Source organism: Paramisgurnus dabryanus, chromosome 2, assembly GCF_030506205.2.
Source record: "Paramisgurnus dabryanus chromosome 2, PD_genome_1.1, whole genome shotgun sequence".
Taxonomy (NCBI): Eukaryota; Metazoa; Chordata; class Actinopteri; order Cypriniformes; family Cobitidae; genus Paramisgurnus; species Paramisgurnus dabryanus.
This window is the reverse complement of record NC_133338.1, coordinates 53989602-54016993: the sequence shown is the minus strand read 5'-3', so window position 1 is coordinate 54016993 and position 27392 is coordinate 53989602. Positions and strand designations below refer to the sequence as shown.

Sequence of the window (27392 nt, the reverse complement as noted above, 5' to 3'; positions counted from 1 at the left end):
TTGCAAGCGGGGACATGCACATGCACTTTATTTGGAGGACCCCCTGTAATACCACCACGGACCCCCTGTTGAAGACCCATGGTCTATATATTTAGTCTGTATGTGAGTGCAGAATAAAAGTTACCTCATATAACTGTGTGCAGATGGCATCAATAAACGACACTTGCATGCTGGGAATTTTATCTCGCTTCTCCCTGTTCATCAAATCCTTGGAGAAAAATTCACATGTTACTGTCATGGCATCATCACTCACAGTGATCATAAATGTGATGTTGACTGTTGAACTCAGCTGTTTAAATAAAACACACTGGGGCAGTTTTTCAGACAGGGTTTAGATTAACCCAGGACTAGGCCTCGGTTATATTAAGATATTAAAGTCGATTTTATAAACAAACAATATTGGTGTGCATCCTGGGAAAAACAATGGCACTGATATAAAGCATGTTAAGATATTGCAGTGCAAGATGTTTTTAAATTAAGACACCTCAAACATGCATTTTAGTCTGGGACTATACAGCAAAAAAATAAAAATATTTATTTGGCCAAAATAAATGCTAGATACATTTTGTAGAATCTTATACTAAATTGAAGATATTTTTGAATTTGAAAATATATTTAGCTTTATATCAACATATATTTCAAAGGCAAGCAAATACATTACTAATGTTACATCCCATATTTTTTGCCTAAATATATTTGAAATATATGCTAAATACAAGTTCATTTTATAAAGTAGACTTTTGAGTTGAAAATATATTTAAAACTGTTATGTTTACAGGGTTCGTAAAGTTTTTCTTCTAATGCGACATGAATATATTTTTAATGAAATATATGGAGGGCTAAATATATTTGTAATGCTTTAAAAATGTATTTACTTTTAAAACCTATTCCAAAATATATTTCATAATTTTTGGCCATTAAAAAAAAAATGTTTTTGCTGTGTGGGTAAGTCCTGGCCCTCTATGTGGCAAGCTTATCCTAGTCCCAGACTAAAATGCGTAACATATATCACTGGCACTGTTTTGTCTCAAGATGAACACCAGTATTGTTTTTGTAAACTACATAAATGTCCTAAAATAACTAAAGCCTGGTCCTGGATTAATCCAAACCATGTCCGGGAAATTAAAGGAATATAAATGAATGAGAAAGCTCACAATAGGTTCAATGTTCAGCTCTTGTCGCTCCTTGTCACCCTGTTCAAAGAACTCTGTGGCAACAAGTTCAGCTGTCTGTTGAAACATAAAAATGTGTGTTAAAACTAATGTATAGACAGGAAACTGCTTATCTTTAGTCTGTCTGACTTTTTTACACAGTCCATTTCTAGATTCCAACACTCTTCATGTTCTTTGTGTTTCTTGATACGAGTGAAAACTTCCATACGCATCAGACTTTAATTTATGCAGCGAACTAAACGATTCATTATAAGTGATTCAAGAACCAATCCAAAATGTTTGGCCTGTTGTTTAAAGCAACACTAAAGAGTTTTTGCTCTTTGCTCCCCCTACAGGTTGGAAGCGGAATTGTCCTTTACCACTGTCGTAAATAATTTAGCCTACTGCAGCAAAGCTGGCTCTGATTGGATCGTAGGTCTGCCGTAAAGCAAATTTTTGTAGTTTTCACTCGAACTACAGGACCGCGACCCGACGGTTGGAAACTTCTTCAGTGCGGTTTTGGCCGATAGAGGGCTGCAAAGCGAATGTGAAAGTGCCATTCACCCTGTTTCGAGTGTATGAACGACTGAAACTTTTTTGGAAACGTTATTTTAAGGTAAAAAAAACTCTTTGAAAGGAAGCGACCCAAACGAGTCATTTATTTGCAATAGGTTGTAAGGAATCGACTCAAACATTCATTCATTAATTCGCAAATGCCTCAGAAACACGAGACAGCGATTTTAAAATAAAATAAGTAACGAAGTAAACATTGTCCACTAAAAAATACGTACGATTATGGCTGTTAAGATTAAATAATTGTCTTATCGCGATAGTTTGACCTCATCACAATGATTTCAGATCACCGCAATGATTGCACATTCCTCTTAAAAACACAAGGGGGAGCTGCAGCGCCTGTATAAACGAGACAGTATCAGATTACTTGTATATGTGTTATGTGTATTAATATTTACTGACAGGTAAACCTTGCAAAAGATTTAATTACATGATCACAAAAATGTGGGAATATTATTTCATGAACAAACAAACAAAAATGTATGAGAATTAAATGACAAAGCAATAAAATTAAACGACATAACCATTAAAACCCATAATGCAGACAATTAATATAATCGGCACAATTTATTAGACAGTTAACCATCAGCCAAATTTCATAATCGTGACAGCCCTAAGTAAGATTTAATACAAAGTACGATTTTGGAAAATATGTACTCTTACACTGCAAAAAATGACTTTCAAGAAAATATTTGCTTAGTATTTTTATCTTATTTTCAGTAAAAATATCAAAAAATTCTCAAATTAAGATGTTTTGATGATAAGCAAAAAGACCTAAGAAAATATGTCTAGTTTTTAGACCAAAAATATCAAATTCATGCACAAAACAAGCAAAACAATCTGCCAATGGGGTAAGCAAATTTTTCTTAAATTTTTCTTGATTTTAGTGTTTAAGAAAAATTTTCAAGATTTTTTTGCTTACCTCATTGGAAGATTTTTTTTGCTTGCTTTATGCAAAAAATCACTTGAATTTGATATTTTTGGTCTGAAAACTAGACTTATTTTCTTGGGTTGTTTTGCTCATCAAGAAAAAGCATCTGAATTTAAGAATTTTTTAGATATTTTTACTGAAAACAAGACAAAAATTCTAAGATTTTTTTTCTTGATAGTCATTTTTTTGCAGTGTAGGAGTACATTTAAAAGTCGGTACTTTTACTCTAACTTAAGTAAATGCAACAAAGTAAATGTAGCGTTCCTACCCACCTCTTTAAATATGGTAAACTTACAAAAACACAATCTGTACAGTAGTATGCAACACTGTTCATGTCATTTTATCAACACGTAAAGTAATATCACAAACATATTTGTATTTTTTATGTCCTTTTTGTATAAAATCATATTTTAACCCATAGTGCAAACACTGAGAAAATATTGCTTATAAGGTGTTACACTTTTCTGAACAGAGCCTGTAAGGATGAGTAAGTGCACGTTTGAGTGTTGTTTTAAAAGGTCATGCATTCATCTCCATGCTAACATGCTCTTAGATTGTGTTTTGTGAGTCTGGAGGACTCAATTATACACGACAGCTGCACCTTCACCATCTGATTATTAACAACCAAGACTGATAATTACTAAAGTGAGAGAGAAAGAGAGAGAGAGAGAGAGAGTGAGAGAGCGAGAGAGAGCGAGAGAGAGCAAACTTTCACTATTTAACGTCATCGCGGTTCAATGTTCTCAAAAACATTGACACAATTCCCATAAACATTTCATCCACAAAGTATTTCCTTATCAGGGAACATAAATGTGTTCAATAAACTTTAAAAGAGCTGTCGGTAGCTTAGTTGTGATGACATTGATGTCCAAAGACTGAGGTGTGGGTCACTTGTAGCCCAAAGTAAGCTTCTCATTTTTAGTAAATGCATTTAGACTTCAAAATTCATAAAAGTTGTGTTCATCTGGGAAGATTTCTTGTAGGACAAAACGTGTGTCATAATTTTTGTTAATGAATGAGCACTTACAAAATATCTTTTACAGATCGGATGGGGACCCATAGTTACTATAGATCGTAGATACCTTCGCATTGGGCCCCCAATTTGCAAAATCCTCAACTGTGGGTAACATACTTATGTCGCAATAGTTAGCCTGTCTGGAATAATTCAATTTTATACAGGTTCAGAACAACATGAGGGTGAGAAAAGATTTTTGGGTGTTAATGTATAGCTCTTCCTGCTTAATGTTTGGTTGTTCACATAGACCAACAATTATAATCTCATTCAGAAAACCAGCTTATTACATACAGTACAGTATCTGTACTCATATTCTGTCTCTTCAAAGGTAATAACGTACCCTCTTTTGTACAGGCCAGGGTTTTGTGATTGCAGAGATATCACACGCTGTCATCAGCATTGACCTGCACACATAATAATAACATCATAATAGCATGAGTATGACACTCAGGGCAAACGTTAAGATAAACTGAACCCTCGGCACATCCACTGACCTCAAAAGATCTCTGTGTTCTTCATCTTCCCATACAAACTGACTGTTCTTAGCCAACTCAAAAAACTCGGTCCTTTTTCTGAAAAGAGAGAGAGAGATGGACAGTAAACAGACTGAAAGACAGACAGACCCAGTCTTAATAAGAAAATACCATTTATAGTCCTGTTTGTGATTATACTGAGAAGGGAAATTCCATGCAAATGTCAAGCTTAGCTTAAAAGAAGAAAAGTTTCGAACCATACTGATGTCTCAGATGTATTATTAACAGATGGTTCAGTATATTGGTAATAAATGCATTCACTGAGAATTTACAATAGAAGTTTTGGCTGCATCCATAATGCTGGAATTGCTCAGCACATTTAAAATCTACAACTCAGCACAGATGAATGTTGATAAATAACTGAGTGAAATATGAATGAAGAATAAAACAAAAAACAAATACTGTGTCCATTCACAAGTCAACAATTTCAAAATCTCTTTCAAAGCATCTTTGACATGGTTGTATACAACACCTGGTACTAACTTCATATAAAGAGCCAGATCAGTGGCCAAAATAGCTTTTTCTATCATCTTCAGCGTTGTCTTATACTCCTCCAGAGAAAGACTACTCAAAATCTGATTGCCCTGCAAGAGAAAAGAAAAGACATATTAGAGAGCACATACAAGATTATTCTGCAATGCAACAGGCCTGAATCTCGCAAAGGAGGTGTGTTTTATTATCAAGCATCTGAATAATCTGGTCAAACTACTAGACTATCTGTCATCTACTCACTGGACTGTTAAGGATCATAAGACACTGGTCAAAGTGATGATGCTCCATGGTGGAGTGGCAATATAGCTGAGCAAGCGGGTGTTCACTCCTGAAACACAGTAAAATATTACAATGTCATTTTAGTTTCAAATCCATCTTGATGGTACAATATCAACATAATATAACATACTTAAACCAGCACAAACCTTTTAATATAAGAGTTATTGACGCCTCTGTGGTCTAAATCATGACTCAATGTTGCGATCATCAGTGCCAAAATCTCCAAATCACTCAGATTATTCTGTCAAATCAGCACACAGTTGTTATTGAAACATTACATCAAATCATTATAACATATTGAATTATGGCTGTAATGAGATCAGATAGTAGCAAAGGCAACAAGAAAAGCTTATTAAAGGAATACTCCACTTCATACACATTTTTACACACTTGTTAACACTGAGACAGTAGTTTTGCATACGTCATGCGCATATCTGTCAAGATTGGGATTTGAAAATAAGGGAAATTTCCTGAGCCCTAACATTCCCCTCGTTTTTATTTTTTACGTAAGGAAATGGATGGGTAGATTGCAAAAAAAATACTCTTACTTAGTATTGTTGTTCATGTTTCAGTACAAATATCTAACAATTCTTAAATCAAGATATATTTTCAAAATGACCCACACTGCAAAAAATGATTTTCAAGAAAAAGAATTTGTCTTGTTTTCAGTAAAAATATCTACAAATTCTTAAATTTAGATGCTTTTTCTTGATGAGTAAAACGACCCAAGAAAATAAGTCCAGTTTTTAGACCAAAAATATCAAATGAAGTGTTTTTGTGCATAAAACGAGCAAAAAAATCTGCCAATGGGGTAAGCAAATTTTTCTTAAATTTTTCTTGAATTTGGTGTTTAAGAAAAATGTTCAAGATTTTTTTGCTTACCCCATTGGCAGATCTTTTTTGCTTGTTTTATGCACAAAACCACAAAAATTTGTCATTTTATTTTAGACTTATTTATAGGGATGCACCGATACCGATACTGGTATCGGCCTCGATACCACATTTTCTAAAGTACTCGTACTCGTTAAAAGTCCCCCGATACCAGGGATCGATACCACGGTCTGAAAAATGTCTATGTTTGAGCGGCGTGTAAGGGGTTAACACCATAGCAGCTAAGCATTAAAGCAAAAACAGCAGTGTTTCCCTACACTGCAAAGTTATATAAAAATGCACATCACACACATCCAAATGTGTGAGTTTGTGTACACTGGCGGGCGGACTTGCGCGCGGCGGTTGTAGCTTTGCCCGCGGCTCGTAATCCTCAACCCATCCCCGGGAAGCTTTGTTCGTGTTGTTTCATTGGTGGGTGTCGTTTGAGTGATATTTTACAGATATACTGCTGCCAATGTGGGATTTATATACCGTATTTTTCAGACTATAAGCCGCGTTTTTTTCATAACTTGGCTGGTGCTGCGTATTATAGTCAGGTGCGCAAGTCTGTATGAATTTTGACATTTATGAGGCAAGAGACATCATTAACGTCATCATTTAACATCATTAAAATAATTTTCGAAATAAACGCGACGTATAGTCCACTGCGACTTGTATATGTTATTTCGTCTTAATGACGCATTTTTGAATGATGCAACTTATACTCCGGAGCGATTTTTCGTCCGGAAAATACGGTTGAAAGACTCATGTTGCGTTCACATCAGTCGCGGTAGAGGCGTCAAGCGCAAGTGATTTCAATGATAAGTCAATGTAAAGACGCGTTGATGTGCGTCTGGAGGTCTCGAAGCGCAAATGAGGCGTGTAGCGTCGCGAGTCTTGTTCGCGCAAATGATGCGAATTGAGAGTTGCTGCGGGAAACGCGCGTTGAAAAATTTGAATTTTTGCGAAAAAACGCCCGCATTAACCAAACAGGAGCTTGCTCTAGTAGTGACGTAATTACAGGAAGCAGAGTCCCAGAAGCCCCTCCAATGACGCGTATTTCCGCATGAATGTCTCAATGATTAGAATTTCACACGGAAATGAAGCGAGTACACTCAAAATGTTCAAGCGACCAACTACGTGCGGTAAACACGAATTTGACGCCTCAAAAGCGACTGGTGTGACGCGACGGTAAAAATATGGGAGAAATACGGGAAATTTTTTAAACGGGATGACGCGATTAAAAAATACGTAAGGTCACGCTGACACATCTCACGGCTAGTGCAAGACGAGAACTTGTGGTTAAGAAGTACTTTCTTGGTGAAAATGACGATGGTTTAGCTAGATAAGACCCTTACGGTACATTCACACAGGAAAAAGCGTAATTTTTAAATGGTCACGTCATGCGTTGCTAAACTGAATTGTGGATCCTTCGGCGCCGTGTTACTGACATTGTTTGCAGCAGAAGTTGAACATTTCTCAACTTTTCAAGCGGCAATGCGTGCGTCAATCAGATCGCCTTATGCAAATAACCTAAGCAGAGCCAGACAATTACATTTATGGAAGACCAGAGCATGTGTAGCGGCCACTATGATTGGCTGTTGGCCACGCTTCAGACAAGCCTTCCATCAAGCGTTAACGCTTCTGTCCCGTGTGAATGTACCGTTATGTCTCGGTTGGGATCGTTAAGAGCGCATTGAAGCTGCACTGAAACTGTAAACTGTTGAGTACTGAACAAAGAAAGACAAAAACATCTTGGATGACATTGGCGTGAGTAAATTATCATTTTTTATTAAAGTGAAGTAATCCTTTAACTCTTTCATTGCCAATGACGAGATTTTCCGTCTTTCCGCAATACCGCTATTATCCACCAGGTGGCACCCTTCCGCAACTTTTTAAACCCGGAAGTATTGCCCTATGGCAAGCGGCTGCATGTCCGTGTCTGTTTTAAAGATCGCTCTGAATGGGATCTCTATGAAAAGTCCGTCACAAAAATGGAATTATCTCTGCTTTTTACTCAAAATGTGGTGTTTCTGCAGAAACCTACCCATATTCAAAAGCTGATTACAAAAGAACCACTAAAGGTAGGATGAAACGTTTTTTTTTTTTTTTTTTTTTTGAAAGCAGAGGGTCTGTTCTTTCATTTGGTATATTGTATGTTTAACATTTTCTGGAAGGCATTAAACTTTGGTGAAATAAACGCTGGAGGTGAAAAAGTGAATGTAAACAGATATCTGTATGCCTCTGTTTAATACTTTGAAAATGTCTGTACAGTTATCATACCCCCCAAAACACATTAAAGATATACATGCTTTATTTACAGTATACATTCGGCTAAACATGCATACTAGATTATGCTTATATTAGAAAATACAGGTATTTTTCTAATCCCCCTACAAAAAACCTAAATCTCACTGCAGCTACAAAGTCAAAGTTGGCAACCCTGCATACATAACTCAACACTGTCTTTACTATTCAAAGAAAGCATGTTTTCTACTTACAACCTAGGTAAGTACATAAATGTAAATGATTAACAGCCATTGTAAACAGCAGAAGACATTTCCAGTGAATCACACAGTAAAACTGTTCAGCTCGATTTCTGCGTTGAACTTTAAACTACTTTCTCTATAATGACATCCAAAGCTCCCAGGCAATTTCAAGAGAGAGCCTTTACTAAATATAGTCATATACAGTGCATGTTTTGTACTACTAACTATATAGGGCAGAGGTCATCACTAGCACTCTCTGTACTTGTACTACTAGTCTTTATCTAGAATGGCACACATCTCTAAATGTACATCCTAGTTACTGTTCACTTACAAGGCAAACACTGTTGTGTGTTAATAGACGTCAATCTGGTTACTGATTGGTGCCAATTTATGTAAAAGCTGTAAGCCAGACGCCGCTCTGCTGACGTGACCTGTAACCCTGTGATGTGTTCAATCAAGTTCACTGACCTGAACCTGTCCGGATTTAAGCACCGCAAACATGCATTGAGATGTGTTGAAGGCGTGTCTCCAGTTGTGGTAGACGACGTTTTTTCTGTAGTTTTTCTTTACGCTTAAAATCCACTGGCACAGACTCTGCAATGGGGAACAAAGGAACAACTTGTTGCTAACACTTGTTTAAGGCTAAACAAATCTGGGACACCATTTACTTCTATTGTATCATTTCTAGCCTACTATGGAAGTCAATGGTGCCCCAGATCTGGTTGGTTAAAATATAATTTTATAAAATATCACTGGCCCGGATGCTGATACAAAAGCCTGTTTTAGCTACGTCTATTATAAAAGCAGTCTGATCGATCAGGTCTCTTTACCGTGGTGACCTCTGGTTAACCCGCTTTCATTTACTCTGTCAAGGCTAAGTCACGCCCAGAAAGCCAATAAAAGGCCGTCTGAATGTCCTGCCAGTAAGATACCTGAAAGCCATAAAAGGACCTTGTTGAAGCCAGTAAAGCACACGGTGTATCTGAGCGGTTAACTGCATTAAGACGCACGAGATCTGGTAATTATTCTGTAGTTAAGACTGCAGGAGAAAGCGACAGATCTTCATACATACTTTGTAAAGGATTATTGATCGCATGATTTATATGTGTGTACAGACAGATAACAGCATCATTAAAAGCACAATACCTTGTAGTTCATCTGAAAGTTCTGTACGAGCTTTAAGTCCACAAACATACGAATGGTCGCCTGTGTGGTCTCAACATCTGTCAGGTCAAAATCACTAAAGCCAAAGTCCAGCAGTCGGAGAGATTGTGCCGAGGGAATCGCTGCCGTCTGTAGAGAGAAAAAAGATATTAAATAGTCTCATGTGTCAATCCTGAACACTGTAATTCACTCTCTATAGAGAGGCAATGACCGTGTGGTGTATCAGGCATTAATAATCAATGAGCTGTGATCAGCACAGTCTGCAGTGCACAGCTTGCGCATTAACTGTGCTGGATCTGCAGTACATAACTCACAACTCTAATACATCTGTAATGATTATGTTTGTATTTTTATGGCCTCGTATCAATGAAGAGACTACTTAGAGTATCTGCATTTGAAACGGGTACATCTAACCAAAAACATAACTGGTCACACGACAGGATAGCCACCAATGCATGTAAAAAGCATCTAAAACAAAAGAGTTCCCCTTTGACTGTGCCTGTGAAACCCCAGCTTAAATATTTTTTTATTTAAAAACACGCATTTGCTTTTTAAACACATGTATGTGCACCAGCACAAATTTTTTTTAAATATTTAAAAAATATTTTAAAGGTGTGGGAGCTGCTTCACCTGTAGCCTGGTAAGTAATCAGATTTTTTTGCTTTTAAAAAGTGCTTATATTGCATTGCATGTTTGCAAATAAATATTTTTACTTATGCAATTTTTTTGCATATTTGTAAATTATTCTTATAAAAACTTTGAGATTACAGTGATCATGAATCATACTATATCAGCAATTACAATTAATAACAATTTACTTATAACTTACAACTTTTAAAGAGAACCAAAGCTTTAATTACAAAAACAACCATTTCAATAAATATAACACCACACAATTTTTTTACATCAATCTTAAACTGGTGGTCTTTTTCCTCTGCTTACATTTTTTTTCACTTAAAAACTCTGCCATGTAAATAGGAAATTCGGCTTGTCACAACTGTCTTTCAAAGGGATAATGATGCATTCCCACCAGCCGCGGTAGAGGCAGCAAAAACGCGCTATTCGCGCGTAGTTGGATGCTTGAACATTTGAGTTCACTCTCTTCATTCGCGCCTGAAAGCTCATTCTAGTCATAAAATAAACATTTACGCGGAAATTCACGTCATGGGAGGGGCTTCTGCGACTCCGCTGAGACTCCGCCACTCCACTCGCTTCCTGTTATCACGTCACTACTACAGCAAGGTCCTGATTGGTTAACGTGGCGCGAAAATCCGCTGAAGTTCAGATTTTTCAACTCGCGTGTTTCCCACGGAAATGCTCAAATCGCGCGTAACGTGCCATGCCTTCCGCGCGTTCCACGCCATTCGCGTGCGTTTAACATGTGTACCGCGCCGCAGGATGCCTAATCGCGTCTTTGCATTGACTTAACATGTAAATCACTCACGCTTGCCACGTCTACCGTGTCTGGTGTGAACCGTGCATAAGAGATGAGACTCTCATTGGTTTATTGCATGTTACGCCCAAAACACATTACTCATCACTAGAATAGGAACCCTTTTAGACTGTGTGCCAGGCGCACAAACCATATTTCCCATCGTTAAACTAGCAAAAGTGGATTCAAATACACCTTAAGTGCGATTGTGCCGTGCACTTTAGACCATGCGCTTAGATTGTCAAAATAGGGATTAATCAAACTAGATTATGAGACTTTAACCTGGATTTCAAAGACAGAGTCGCAAATATGTTTAATCTATAAATTTCTACATCAATGTTATTTGTCAATTATGATTTAGACATTAGACATTATTAATCATCAAATAAAACACATCCTCAAGAGTAAATCTTATGAATTATTGGTAGTGATAAACCTACATGCTGACTTTTCCTTCATTAGACTAATCACTGTAATTAACAAGCAAACCAAGTAGAAATGTTGGCCCTGACTATTATGACTTGATGACTTTAATGACTTTAATCAGAGCCGGGTTTCCACATTTCAAACCTGAGAGTTTGTTTCATAGCAACCTACATCCTCCAGAAAATCCAGTGTCTGACCTGTGTGTGTCTGATCAAAATAATACTGTAATAAAGATCAACAAGCCTTACAGTACTGTACGCCATACTGGAAATACTTAGCAAATTAATAGAACATTTTGGTCACAAGTGTGCCTACATCGTTTATTTTACTCCTGAACCTACACAACGTAATAAAGATGAAGATGAGAAACACTTTGGCACAGTCACCTGGAGCGCCCGGGTCTCCTCATCTGAAGAAGAGGCGTGATATGACAGAACCTGCAGAAACATGATTTTGAAAGGATGAAGCTCAGGTCTTTCTGTATAAACATACGAATTTACGTAACGTCCAACTACCACACTGCATGTTGCTATGGTGCTCACAATATTTGGGCAGTATGTACATACCAGCCCATTCTCATGAAGTGTGTATTAATAGCACGCAGTGTTAAAGTCATGCAATACATACGCCAAATTCCAATTTTGAGTGCATATCATACGCCAGTCCTTCAAGTTCACTTAATACGTTGAAACTTTTCATGTCAGTTTAGAGTTTCTTTTTTTTCCGTTTTTTTCCTATTGTCGCTTGGGTTTGGGGTTAGAACAACTTTAGTTACATAAAAGGACATTCTTACCCAAAACCCCAATTCTAATCCCAAATCCAAGCGACCATGGTTTAAAAATAGACAAAACATAGAGAAACCGATATATTAAATAATATTTACAAAGGTAAAAAAAATGTGAAACCAATAATTAAATCGTCATGAAAACTTGCACCGCCTTAAGTGAATGGGAAGGACTGGCATATCATATGCATGCAAAATTGGACTTTGGCGAATGTTTTTGCATGACTTTTCACACTGCATGCTATTTAAATGCACTTCACACTGCAAAAGTCTTAGGCCACCACCACCAGCTTTGTTGTTTTAGTAAAGTTTTAATGTCCATCCATATTTATTTGTCACTCTTTTTATTAAAATACAAACAGAAAATACAGGAAATATGTACACAAAATGAAAAAACTAAACCATATTCAGAACTAAATGTCTTTTTCAGGCATCAGTCAGTATTTAATGTTGACTTCTCGTGGCACTAAACACATCTTGACATTTTTTGAGAAGACTGAAGTCCTTAAATCATTCGATTAGAATTAGAAATTAGGATTTTATTTCATTTAAAGATAAGAGATCATGCAGTATTTCATAATTCACGTGGCAGGATCGTGGCGGTACTCATGTTTTGTGTGGTAGCACATGGCCTTTGTTTGGGCTGTGTGCTTTCCTTATCTTGTCTCTGCACCCGCCCCCCTTGTTTGCTGGTTAATTATTTATTATTGGTTAACTCCCCTCACCTGACCTTCCCTCGTTATCTCGTTTAGCTTTTCCTATTTAATGCTGAGTTTACACCAAACGCGGTTTGGGCGTCAAAATCGCGTCTACCGCGCGTGGTTTGCCACTTGAACAATTTGGATGCATTCGCGCGTGTAGAGCGGAGTAGACGCGCGGAAAAAGCTAAATAAACGTCACGTGACTCAAAAGTGAAGCGTGTATTACAACTTACCAAGTTGCCCAAAGTCCTTACTGACACTCTTCCAAGCGAGGTCCTTTTTATTCCTGTCTCCACTATAGAAATAACAACTTGTGTCATATAGCTTCGAGTGACTGCTTGAGTGAGTGACTCCGGGCGGGGCTGCCACCACAGCAGCAAGCAGGCTCCTGATTTGTTAACGCGGCGCGAAATTCCGCCAAAGTTCAAATTTTTCAACTCGGGCGTCAGCCGCAAATTCGCGTGAACCGCAAGATGCACAAAAAGCACCATTCGCGCTTACCGCACGTACCGCGCACAACGCTCAATTCGCGCCTTTCACCCGAGCTTCACGCGCGAAAGAGGCGGAAACGCGTCTTCCGCGCCGCGCCGAACGCCTCTTCCGCGCCACGGGACCTCCTGACGCACGTCAACCCGTCTACACATTGACTTAACATTGAAATCACTCGCGCTTCACGCCCTTACCGCGGTCGGTGTAAATGCAGCATAAGGCCCCATGTTTACATGCACAAATTTTTTTGTGCTGGGCAAAGATTAATCGCGTTTAATCGCATACAAAATAAAAGTGATTTTTGGCATAATATATGAGTATGTGCTGTGTGTAATTATTATGTATAAATAAATACACACACATTCATGTATGTATTTAAGAAACATTTACATGTTTATATATATTTATTTATATTTTTATATATTCTATATTAAAAATAAATTTAAAAAAATTATATATAAGTAAAACAATTCTGAAATGAATATATGAATGTGTGTGTGGTTAAATATACACAATTATTAGACACAGTACACGCACATATATTATGCAAAAAATCACTTTTATTTTGTATGCGATTAATCGCGATTAATCTTTGCCCAGCACTAAAATTTTTTCAATCCGACTGAGTTTAATACGATTGAAAGTTACGACAATACAGTTTACATGCACCCTAAACATTGCAATCTGATTTAAATGTTCATTGTACAATCTATATAATCCGAACCGAACATCTGCGCAAGCGCATAGCCAGGGTTGCCAGATTCGTGTAAACAATCCAATCGGACATTCAAAACTAAAAGCATCCCAATGACTGTTCACAGCCCAAATATCAATAACTAATCAACAAAATCATTTCATCTTTACCCGCAGAAACAACTGGTGGAAACAGTTTAAACAGTAGCCCAAATCTAAACTCGAAAAAAGCGAGGACTTGGCAACGCTACGCTGCGGACAGCACCTATCGTCGATTTCATGCTTTCTCTCTGGATAAGAGGGGTTTATTTCAGATATAATATTTAAAATATGATTAGACGCCTTATATTATTTGCATTAAGTATGTTTTCTCTGTCCTGTAAATCAGAAGTATGTTAATTTTCAGTCACATTTAATCCTACTACTATGTGCTGTGAGGTGAGGATTATAACAGAAGAAATCAGCTGCAGTAGAGCGCTTCTGATTCTGACAGCTCCTGAATGAGAGCACAAGAGCGTCACATTAAAGGTTATATCCCGGAAAACTGGATTACTTGTACCTGTACTGTCCTATAAAACATCCTAAACCGCTCCTGGCTGTGTGTAGCACCGCTAAAGTTTATTTTTATGCATGAACATTGATCATTTTAGTCAGAACTTCACATCTTTTTTACTGTAATACTCTCATGCATTTGATGCAAAGATGCTGTTATTGAAAAAATTAAAATTGGTTATGGAAAATGATTAATGTATGTTTAAAAACTTTGCTAGTCTACCATGTCAAGCTTTTGGTAATTCCCATCACACTCACCTCAAGTGTGACCTCTTGCTTTGCCATCGCTCTCTCAACAGCTTCATACATCTGCGTGTTTTGAATGCCCAGTCCACAGAAGATAGCGATAGCTTCCAGAAACTGCTCATCATTGCGATTAAAGGCTTTAACTTCCCCCGTACAATCATCCATCTTATTGACCAACTGGCAAACACCTGCGTTCAAAAGCCGAAGTGTTTTGTAAAAAAACTTTGGAAACTCTTATCCAGAATTTCCTTTGGAAAAAGTTTAGCTTTGCTTTTTATTTCCACATTACCCCAAAAATGAAATTGGGACAAGAGTTCATTATGTGGTTTAAAGGAACGGCTCACCTCAAATTGAAACCTCTGTCATTATTCAGCTTTATGTTATTCTGAAACTTTATGAGTTTGCTTTAATTCGTGTGAAATTTGAACAAGAACATCCTGGCAGCCATTTTCTATATAAAGAACGTGAATGAGGACAAAACGAAATAAGAAACAGCAGGTGGAAAGATTTTCAATAAATCTTACGTTTCAGCCTGTTCGTTACACAAAGCTATTGTAATAATTCAAAAGACTTTGATGTCTGGAAAATTGTATGTTTTTTGTTATAGCACAAGACAGTCCCCATTTACTTTTATTATAATGGAGACTTTTATTATATTAGAAAGAAAAGCCAGGATATTCTTCAAAAATGTACGCTTTGGGTTTATAATAGTTAATCGTTTTTACTTTGTGTATTTTTTCTTTCTTTAAGCTTGTGTGGCTTAGACACAAGTTCATAAATCTCTATTGTTTGTGTAGAAGCAGAAAAAGAGGATGCATGAATCAATTAAAAACAGACAGAAAGTCTAGGGCTTTAAATGACAGTCTGCTTAAAGGGCCAAGCATGTGGTGAACAGAAGACATTAACCGTTTAAACTCCAGAAGCCTTAAATGCAGCCTACATTGTCGATTTACGGCTTCATTGTATGATGTGAATTAGGGCTGCACGATTAATAAAAAAATAAAAACGTTCAATCTCGATTCAAACTCCCACACGATTTCATTCATAAATTATAACGATTTGTCTGTGTATTAAATCTTCGAAAGATTTCAAACCAAAGCATTGAAATATGTGTGCCCGCTGTCCGGGAGTCACAGAGAGACATTATTAAGTAAAGGGAGATTTTTAAACAATGGGTTGCAATGACAATTGTTTATTGGTTATCTCATTTAAAGTATGGATGAAGCTTGCGTTCACTGTGCTTTGCTTTCACGGATGCATGTGTCTTGGCTGTCTGTCTGTAATACAAGTAGTTTGCTTTACTTTATTTGCAAACTGTGTTAAAATTAACATTAAAATTAAAGGAAGCCTCTTAAAAAAAATATATAGAAATTAATTCATACCAATGAAACATTTTTGAAGAGTTTGCAGCAATTTATTTTTGTCAGAACCTTTAGTAAATTATTATTTATTTGTTTAGTTTGCGTTTAAAATCGTGATCTTTATTTAAAACAAAAAAAGATAACCGTGCAGCCCTAGCGTGAATTCATGTGTCCAGCTGAAAAGTATTTGTGTATTTGACTATGCATAGCCCTTTAAATAGTAATCTTTTAAGTCTACTGATTTTTACTTGCTTAATCTTCTGTACAAACTAAAAGTTGAATCACTTAGAAACAATACAGATGAATTGAAGGCTCACTGTGGGATAAATTACATGGCATAGTTTAATATTTAGTGTTTTTAATAACAGTGATGCCTTGTAGTTTATATGTGGAAAACTAAAAGATAGAAAAAAAAGATAATAGGGAATCAGACATACCTATAACTTTGTCCTTCTTTCCATTCCTAATCGGAGTGCAGAGAAGACTTTTAACTTGACATTTTGACATCTGGAGATTTTCACTCTTTCAAAGAAAGACGAGAAATAAAGAATTAATTAATTTAACAAAAATGAGTTTAAAATTCAAGACGTAAGATACAAGATGCAGTTCCCATATTTACAGTACATTACATTTAGATTTATGCATTTGACAGATGCTTTAATCGAAAGCGACTGCAAATCAAAATATATCATCACTATGCAGGTTCCCTGGGTATACCTATGAAAATTTACTGCACTGCTAACACAATGCTCTACCACTGAGCTATACAAAAGCATATGAAACCATTAAAAAGATACATTATTGTCAGAAAGGACATTAAAGGGCATATATGATCCAAAATCCACTTTTAGAAAGTGTTTGTATATTAATGTGTGTTGGCAGTGTGTGAACGCAACCACCCTACAATGGAAAAAAATCCACCCTATCCTTCTTTTTAATCCCCAATAACCAAAGCGGTGTCATTAGACATACTGTTTTGATTCTCTTAATGTGATGTCACACTGATAAAGCTCCGCCCACAGCCACTGACTGACTGACTGACTAACTTAACCCAAACGCTTTTCGGTTTGTTAGCACATTTTATAACACGGGTCTGTTGAATGCTTTATTCTGATTGGCTGAAGAATTTTCCATGGGTGTTGATTACTTTTCTGTAAACTGCACACCTAATCTATCAAATGTCTTAAAAAAGTCACAAGAGCAATGTTCGTGGTAACCGTGATCTAAGAGGAATAACTGACTTCGAATTAATCAAAAATAATGCACACCCGCGGTGTAACGGCACTGTGCGAAAGAATTCCCACCTTGGGTGTGCATTATTTTTGATTAATTCAAAAGGACTGAAGTCAATTAGTCCTTACTGTACGTAACACTAATGCGGCTAAAGATGCCATGGTCTCACACGGTATTCACAGGAAAAGTGCTCACTGTCTGTTACTAAGGGAGTGAGGGGCGTAGCTCATTTGCAAATTTACACACATTAAATAAAATATTACTCCACTTTCACAAAAAATACAGATAATTTACTCACCCCCATGTCATCCAAAGATCCCAATCAAGGCATAAGGGTCTTATCTAGCAAAACCATCCTAATTTTCACAAAAAAGTACTTTTTAACCACAACTTCTTGCCTGCACTAGTCCTTTGGGCTAATATGACCTTACGTATTACGTAATCACGTCGAAAGGTCACGCGTTACATATGTATAACGCACACTTGCAGACCATTTTAAAGGTGCAGTGTGTAATTTTTAGAAGGATCTCTAGACAGAAATGCAAAATAATATACAAAAACTATATTATTAGTGATGTATAAAGACCTTTCATAATAAACCGTTATGTGTTTATTACCTTCGAATGAGACATTTTTATCTACATACACCGAGGGTGCCCTTACGGGAAGGAACCATTTTGTGCCGCCATGTTTCTACAGAAGCCCTTAACGGTCAAACTGTTCAATTTGTCTTTTACTGTCTTGTCTTTTACTATGTTTTTTTCCAGTGGCGGTTACTGTAGCTTCTCTACGCGAGGGTAAGCAGTGGGTTGAGTCGTTGGCTGCAATTCGCAACCTCACCACTAGATGCTGCTAAAATTTACACACGGCACCTTTAAACAATAGACTGACACAAAGACATTAATTAGTATCATTCCACATACAATAACGTCTGAACAGTCCTCTTTCTCCACACTTGTAAACACTGGAGCGGTAGTTTCACATACGTCACGCACTAGCCGTGTGATGCGCCAGCGTAACCTTACATATTCCATAATCACACGGAGCATCACACAGCTCATCACATGGCTAGGCCTGTCGCGATAAACGATAAATCGATTAATCGCACGGTAAATAAAATGAGCTCGATCATTTTTTTAGGCCGCGATAATTCACATTTGCATGCTTGTTTGTTTTCCTTGTCTCTCTCTCTCTCTACCAAAGAGACTGGATGACCGCTCCGTGCAACGAGTGACAAGGAGTGAACCCTCGTCAGTCATTTGTCAGTCGCATGATCTGTGTGGGGAGGGGGGACTCCTGGCGTAGCCTATCACAGTAGGAGTACTGAGGAGGATGAGAGCCGCGTGAGAAGTGTAGCAGGAGAAAACACTAGTTAAGACGAGAGTTGGAGAAAAAGATGGATTTACTAGAGGCTGTTTACACTTGTCATTAACATGCGTTTTTATCGATCGGATCACAATGTTTTACGTCTTTTCTGACTTTTCTGACACAAGGTGAACAGTGATATTTTAGCCTTTCATTGATAAACTAAAGCGGGTGATGTCCGCAGTTTCATTTTGCAAGCGTGTGAAAGTTGCGCGATCTTATTTCATCAATTGCGCTGAAAATTCAGAGAAAGCTCTAACATATAAACGTACAAAATACTGTGCAGCATGTATACTTGCTAAACAAGCAGCGGACTCCGACATAATATTAGTTTGCGTCCATATAAACTCATAATTACTCCCGCTGGCGTTCAAATGACAGCGGAGAGACTCGCCCACCGTCTCACGGACCGTCCCCTCACAGTATTCAGCACAGAAGCGGTCGAAAGTGGACAAAAGAGACGGATTTAAATACCAGGTGTAAATGTGATATGTCTCTCTCGTCCACTTGTGATCTGATCAAAAACACATCTTGATACCAAGTGTAAACAGCCAAGTTTCAAAACCAAACGCTACAGCTGCAGTGTGGGAGTACTTTGGATTTAAACCTAATGACCGAGGTGAACCACTAAACCTGAACGAGCCGTTATGTCGCATTTGTGGTAATAACGTAGCACTTAAAAGTGGCAACACGACAAACATGCATATGCACCTAAAACGCAATCATCCTGTTATTTTGTTCATTTCTTGTGGATATTTAAAATGTCTTCCAGTTCCAGTATTACTTATTGTTTAGAAATAAAAGTTTATAGATCTTTGAAAAGGTGTATCTGCATTATTATAATGGTCCCGGAGCAGCAATGTTATCGCCTATCGCGATAAATTCCGAGGCAATTTATCGCCTAGCAAAATTTGTTATCGTGACAGGCCTACACATGGCTAGTGCAAGATGAAAAGCTGTGGTTTTAAAAGTACATATTTTTTTGCTGAAAATGACAATCATTTCATTTTCAACCTTATGCCTCGGTTGGGATCGTTTGGAGCCTTTGAAGCTGCATTAAAACTTTAAACTTTTGAGATTCACTAAAGTCCACTATATGGAGAAAAATCCTGAAATGTTTTGCTCAAAAAAATGTCTTCTCGACTGAACAAAGAAAGACATAAACATCTTGGATGACATGGGGGTGGGTAAATAAGCATATTTTTTTATGAATGTGGAACTAATATTGACATTACAGCTGTATGTTCATGCTGTATAACCAGAGAACTATACAATATACATTTCCTGAGCTGAAAAAGAGCAATGAAATGTGAAAAGTGACTTCACATAACTACATAAATGGGTTAAGTGAATGTCTGGATGACATGAGCTGTGTCAAAGCCACAAAGCATCCGGATCTCAGAGAAGGATTGACCCTGTGGTAATTTCCAGCCTGCCGTTCCCCTGTGTACTCACTGTCCATGGAAATCTCTGGTCTTCGGTGACATCTGCGATGTTCAGCGGCTCCATCGTGTTCTTGACATACTGAGCGTACATGTAGTTTATCTTGTTGACGTCACATTCCCTGTAGTAGCAGAGGCTGTATATTACTATAGGCTACATTATAAACAGCACAATACATCATTATAATAGTTTTCTCAAACTATTGTGAAATTCAAATTGCACTTTACACTAAGGTTGTATTTGTTAAAATTATGTAATGCATTGAACATGAAAATCAATGATCAATTCTACAGCATTTATTAAATCTCAGTTCATGTTAATTTCAGCATTTACTAATACATCATATATTACGTATAAAATCATATATTGCAACTGTATTCATCAGTTAAGGCACCATGAACTAACATGAATAACTGTATTGACATGAACAAAGATTAGTAAAGGCTGAAAAACTATATTACTCATTGTTTATGTTAGTTGTTGCATTTAGTAATGTTTACTTATACAACCTTATTGTAAAGTGTTACCACATAAATCAAGACATATGGGGCGGTTATGAGATAAGATAAGTCCTAGACTTAAATAAATATAAGAGCTGTCCAAACTGAAAACAACTTGCACTGACATATCTTAAAATACATCAGTGCCCTTTGTTTTGCCTTAAAATACACACAGTCAGTGTTGTATTCGAGACCAGCTCATTCGAGTCCGAGTCAAGACCGAGTCCAGAGAGGGTTGAGTCAGAATCAAGACCGAGTCCACATAAAGTTGGGTCTTATTACCGCCAGTCACCGCCAGACTAACGCGCGCAAAAAAATCACCAATCATTGTTTGTGTCAATTTTACATCAGTTTAAAGAAACAGTAATATATATTTTAAAAGGGACTCGTGTGGACTCGAGAATAAGTCCGATTCCAAATGTAACCGAGTACGAGTTGAGACCGAGTCAAAATGCTCACGAGTCCATGACAAGACCAAGACCATTAAAATATGGTCCCGAGTCGGGAGTACTACAACAATGCACACAGTACAAGTAATGTTTTTAGTAAGGCATGTTTGTTAAAACTAGTTATATTTCCTAATAGGGATGCTTAACAATTAATCGCGATTAATCGTTAGCAGAATAAAAGTTTTTGTTTACATCATATATGTGTGTGAACTGTGTATAATAACTTTGTATAAATAAATGTACACACATGCATGTATATGTTTTAGAAATGTGTATATACATTTGTATATTTATGTATAATTTATATTATATATAAATATAAATACTTAATATATAAAAAAAAAATTCTTAAAATTATACATGAATGTGTTCATATTTATATATATATATACATATTTATTATACACAGTTTACACACATATGTGATGTAAACAAAAACTTTTATTCTGCTAACGATTAATCACGATTAATTGTTTAGCATCCCTATTTCCTAATTAAACTAAGTCCTGGTTTAAGCTAATCCCTGTCCTGGAAACCACCCTTTAGACATTTTAATGTTAGAATGTAATGTTTGAATATGCAAAGTGCACTGGTATATAAAATTTGGGTCCTGAAGAAAAACTATTTGAGAATCACATTCCAAGTGTTATCAAATTGACTTGAATACTTGAGCTACATACTTTCATTAGATAAGCAAACTGGTTGAAAAACAATACATACACTTGAATTAAATGTTTCACATACCAATCTGTTGAATAACGGAGAATAATGTGCTTGACTTAAAACCCAAAGGAAAAACAGTACATAAGGAGTCTCTGTCATTTCCCAAATAAAGACTTGGCAAAACATCACAATTCATAAGGAAGTGTTTTTGGAAAGCTGACATCTCATGTGTTGCTAAATGTTTATACTTTTATTATACATAACACTTTTACTCACCTTACTACTGGTTTACAGCTATACAAAATATTTAGAAACAACAAAAGCGTTTTTGCTGCACATAAATAAACTATATGATAAAAGGTAATAGTTTTATTGAGTTCAAGGTAATAAACATGAGAATCACTTGATCAAAGTCACGACTTTGATACTTTTATGAGAAATGTACTTCCTTATAAACATCTTATTTCACAAGTTTCATCCACTGATCAGTTCTGTTTACCAAGCAAGCTAAGTTACAGTACTGGGCAAAAGCGAAAGTTCTTCTTCAGTTTATCTTGCGATAACAAAACTAGGAAATAATTAAAGAAATGTTACAGGTTCAATACAACAACATGTGTGACACCATGATTTATGAGAATAAAACATTTGGCACAGATGGGCAGTTTAAAGTTGTGAAGATTAAGTCCTAATGTTTTGTCTAAAACAATGAACATTAAAATTCAAGGCTACATTACATGTATAAAACATATTAAAGATATGGGCAATATGCATACATTTAGATTTATGACATAAAATCCATTGCTTAGAGGTCACACGCTCTAGCAGGGATCTACACTAACTTTTTGCACTGGTGCGCCTAACTTTTTTTCTTAGGTGCACCAGCACAAAAGTTAGGTGCACCCAAATTTTTGACCGCATCGCATTTATAGTTCACCCAAAAATGAAAATTCTGTCATAATTTAATCACTCTCATGTTGTTATAAACATGTATAAATGTCTTTGTTCTGGTGAACATGACTGAAGATATTTTGAGGAATGTTTTGAACCAAACCATTCATGAGCCCCATTTACTTCCATAGTATTATTTTTTCCTACTAAGGAAGTGAATGGGGCTCATGCTAGGTTTGGTTAAAAACATCCCTCAAAATAATTAGCTTCTTGTTCATAAGAACAAAGACATTTATACAGGTTTGTGACAACATGAGAGTGAGTAAATTATGACAGAATTTTCATTTTTGGGTGAACTATAAATGCGATGCGGTCAAAAATTTGGGTGCACCTAACTTTTGTGCTGGTGCACCTAAGAAAAAGGCGCACCAGATTGCCTATATCCACTCTGTTTATCTGACAGACCAAGGCTACTCTCCTCTCTCTGTCTGACTGGAGCGCACACGCATTTTTTTAAAGTACAGACACGTACATCTGGACCACAGCTTTTTCCCTCGAACGCCTGGTCGCACGGGTGCAACCTGAGAAATTAGGTTGAGAAATTAGGTTGAATATACGACCAAATTGGTCGCACTTTCGAGCCCTGTCTAGGGGTGAGTGATAAACTGGTAGACATGATTAACTGGTAGAAATTTGTCAACCGATTAGAGTAGAGATTTTGGACTATTGTCTCTATCCAGGTCACATGCCCACGTCATGTAGCTGTGTGCATGATCACGAAAACGTAATGTTTGTACATGTACTTAAGTACCGCAGCTCAAAAACAAGTGATTCTAAGCCATTAAAACACAAACAACAGTGCTATATGCGTTCCGGTGTGAAAGCAGGTGTAACATTATATTGGGTCCGGACTTTGGTCTTAAAGGGGAAGTTACCTAATTTTGCTCCTGTCTGTACTCGTGTTAATCAAACAGCATTGAGAGAAAATCACTTTATTATTTTTCTTTAATCACTGACTGTTTAACTTCAGTGAGCCTGAGTTTTGTTTGTTTTATCTTATTTTTTATGCCTGTATAAGGTTTTTGTGAGAATTCGATGGCATTAATAACAAAAAAACTCTACCATGATACAAATCGTTATTATGATATAAAATGGATCCGTGATAGAAGACTTTGGTCATATCGCCCACCCCTAGTTTGCTCTGTGTTTATCACATTCAAGTAAAGTTTATTTATATAGTGCTTTATTACAAAAGTTTTGCATTGTTATAAAAAAGCTTTACATAAAGGCAAAGTAAAGAAAAAACAAAAAATTGAATTATTTAAAATATTAGTATATAGAGTAGAATATATGAGAGGCTAAGATGCAAAAGCTGCTAAACACCACCTCCATTAACTCAATAATGCTTTCTTGCCAATGAAGTGTTTTTCCGGCAATCCATATTTCCGCTATTATCCACCAGATGTCGCTCTTACCCAACATATAAAACCTGGAAGCAACCCCTCACGTCAAACAGTTTAAACTTTGTGTATGTTTTGATCTATCAAAAGCCCTTCACAAAAATTAAATTATCTCATTTTTTTTCTTAAAATATGGTATTTTTGAAGAAACCTACCCATATTTGAGAGGTAATAAAAAGAGAACAAATGAAGGAAGGATAAAAAGGTAGGGTTTGTGACTTTCATTTGGCATCTTGTATGTTTATATATTTAAAGAAGAACATTTTCTGGATGGTATTAAACATAGAAAATGCTGGTGCTAGCTGGCAACCTTTTTTAAACGCTGGCAGGGAAAGAGTTAAAAATGATATAATAAAATGAACTAAATACTTTCGCCCCAAATCCGCTTAAAACCCATGCACACCAAAGCGTTTACTCCGGTGGCTGACACGTTTTATATTTACAATGGAAGCGCCGGGGATTTCAAAAAATGGCAGCACCTTGGAAAAATTTCAACTTTGGGTGAAACGCCCAGCTCATCAATGTCACTTCTTACTCGGCCGTCCAATCACGTTGGAAGAGGGGCGGGACAAATACAACAACCAACTGGCGCATCAATCAACGACTGATAAATAAAGCAGAAGTATCATTGCAACCAAAGCGCTCAGCTGAAAAAAAGCTGGCAAGCGCCTACAGTCAGTGTCTGCCTGGCGTTTTCAGACGTGTTTAAACACTTTGGTGTGCACACACCCTTAGCGGGTTTGGCATCCGAGCTCTTTAATTTGATTGTCCTTATAGAAAGATTATACTTTTTCTTCAGTCCATTAATATGATTAATAACAGGCATCATAATAACTAAACATGCCTTTCTGTCATACATAAAAAGGGTCCTTAAAAGTAAAACAATTATATAAAATACAATACATAAAATTTGCAAAAATATGCAATGATAAATTTGTTGATAACATTGTTGATCAAACTAGTATTGAACCTGTAAAATTTCTTTTAGTTGACTTTAACTTTACATAGGTAATCCCACCTGTTTGAAAAGTCAACAGATCCAGTGAGCTCTTCATATTCCATGTGAAACACACCGGAGAACGTTTTCTGTAAGGAAAGAAGAAGAGCATTGACTCACAGAGAAAACTTTGCCAGTATTTCACTTTCTTTATAACACTATTAGTGTGCGGCCGCCTGTGTAAACTCAACACTGACCCACCTGCAGTCATGCTTTAATGTGCTGATGTTTAGGGACTTCTAGAAGGGTTTAAATTTCCCCTTCGCAAAAATGTAATAGTTACGAGCACAGCACAGAAGAGTCCAAATCAACAAATGAGAAACATGATATATTTACCCACAGTTAAAAAACGGAGCTGTGTCCCTTCTATGTTTTGAGGAACGGCTGATGCGTTTACGCATTTGGCAGAGCTTTACCAAAATTGAATTACAGTGGAATACATTGTAACCATTTCCTGAAAATTAAATCCATGACGTTAGTATCACGTTAGACTTTTTTGAATGAATTCATAGAGAAGGCAAGTGACATGCTTTTGGTGGAGCGTGTGATCAACTACGGTGGAAAAAGCGTCTCACAAAGCTCCACTGTTTTGGCATTGTGATCAGCCTTGAGCGAATTTTTATTCCAGTATGAACTAAATAATAAAACAACAAATAAGCCAATTAGTGCAATTTTCGTTTGTATGGGCTAATATTTATATAAACAGACCAAACAAACAACTCTTCTGTTTTAAATGAACCGTCGTAGTGAAGTTATTCTGGGCTGTTTGCAAAGCTGAATATATGGAACATTTCAGGCGCAGAATGCAGCGAGATGCTTTCCAAAACACACACACACTTCTGTACAAGAGCTTTCCTTATTACTTCACAGCCGAATTCATCAGCTTATATAAATCTCTTGCTTTTATCCTTGTTTTGTGCTGGGCCTTTTTTCTCTCTGTCTCTACTGAAAGGTTTCATAAGCTTTCTCTGTAATACATTTCCTTTGATATCAATAAAAGGGTCAGAAACCTTTATTAGCGTTTGCACGGCAGCAGTGAATTGAAACCTTTGCGGTCGTCTGCAATTAATTGAGCTCAGATCACACAAAATAAAGATGACATTCAATCTTTGTTCTTCAGATGAATTAAATCTGCTACAGGTTTTTTCTCAAAAGGTTGTTTATGGAGACATTTAAGGTCTCTCTTGGACTGATTAAATAAATGTTGAAGGTTTAAATTTTTATTATTTATTTTAAGTTGGATACAGAATTGTTTTTGCTCTTCTTGCATTTGAAAACTGAATCATGACTGGTTTTGCATTGCATATGCTACACAAAGACAGTCATGTTCTTTCAGGAAATGCATATGCTAGTTTGAAAAATCGAATAATTTGTTAAGTAGGAAACTGACTGCTTTTGTATATCTGTATATGTGCATGTGCATGCTGGTACATTAATTCATTATGCATACATACATGTTGTAATTTTTCTGTGGCATGAATTTTTCAAAATAAGGTTGTGGATTTGAACCGTTCTCTCTCCTAATGCTGTGTTCACACCAGCCGCAGTAGAGTAATTTCAATGTTAAGTCAATGTGAAGACGCGCTGACGCACGTCTGAAGGTCTCGCGGCGCGAATGAGGCGTTTAGCGCGGCGCGGTACACGCGATTCCATCTCATTTGCGCGTCTAGTTCACCCGAACGGGGCGAATTGAGCGTTGCCTCAAGAAACGTGCGAGTTGAAAAATTTTAACTTTGGCGGAAAACACACCATGGTAACCAATCAGGTCATGCAATTCATCAGCTGGCCACTAGACACAGGCCCCAAAAGGGAGTCAATCCCCCACATGTTAAAATGCACAAACTTACAACATAAATATGTTTGCAGCCTGGTACAAACTGTGTTTGGTCTATAGCTAATTTTGCCCATAATGACAACTGTGAGGGAGGTACATTTTTTTGTAACTCATCCGTTTAAATTATACAAAGCCTTAAATTTCTGCATAATGAAGGGAGTGGCAACTTGAGTGACGGGTGCTGTCACTGCCGTCGAGCTGGGCAGGCGTGGTTATCCGCGACTGACGGGCTGCCAAGATCGCGATGGCAGGTTACGCCAACTTTTGGCTTCAGAAACCTACGGGTGACGTCACTCATCTAGAAATATTCAACACAGCCTCTCTGTATTAAATACAGACTGATAGATGGCTTGGCACTGACCGCCGTTATGGTCTGTCA

The 27392-nt window shown here is 36.9% G+C and overlaps 1 protein-coding gene across 4 annotated transcripts in view; it reads right to left on the bottom strand.

Annotated features, from left to right (window-relative positions):
• The window catches only part of pde5ab (phosphodiesterase 5A, cGMP-specific, b), a 52851-nt gene that overhangs the window by 715 nt on the left and 24744 nt on the right, over positions 1-27392 (bottom strand). For 3 of the 4 annotated variants that reach the window (XM_065261746.2, XM_065261747.2, XM_065261745.2), the window contains exons 7-20: positions 25201-25268; positions 20235-20343; positions 16619-16703; positions 14833-15008; positions 11742-11792; positions 9480-9626; positions 8802-8927; positions 5121-5215; positions 4936-5023; positions 4687-4787; positions 4165-4242; positions 4011-4074; positions 1155-1229; positions 125-208 (exon numbers count right to left, since the gene is read on the bottom strand). In XM_065261746.2, the coding sequence (XP_065117818.1) occupies positions 125-208; positions 1155-1229; positions 4011-4074; positions 4165-4242; positions 4687-4787; positions 4936-5023; positions 5121-5215; positions 8802-8927; positions 9480-9626; positions 11742-11792; positions 14833-15008; positions 16619-16703; positions 20235-20343; positions 25201-25268 (1347 nt within the window). Of the gene's footprint in view, positions 1-124; positions 209-1154; positions 1230-4010; positions 4075-4164; positions 4243-4675; positions 4788-4935; positions 5024-5120; positions 5216-8801; positions 8928-9479; positions 9627-11741; positions 11793-14832; positions 15009-16618; positions 16704-20234; positions 20344-25200; positions 25269-27392 lie in introns of those variants that run through there. The other variant, XR_010530603.2, reaches the window with a different exon arrangement.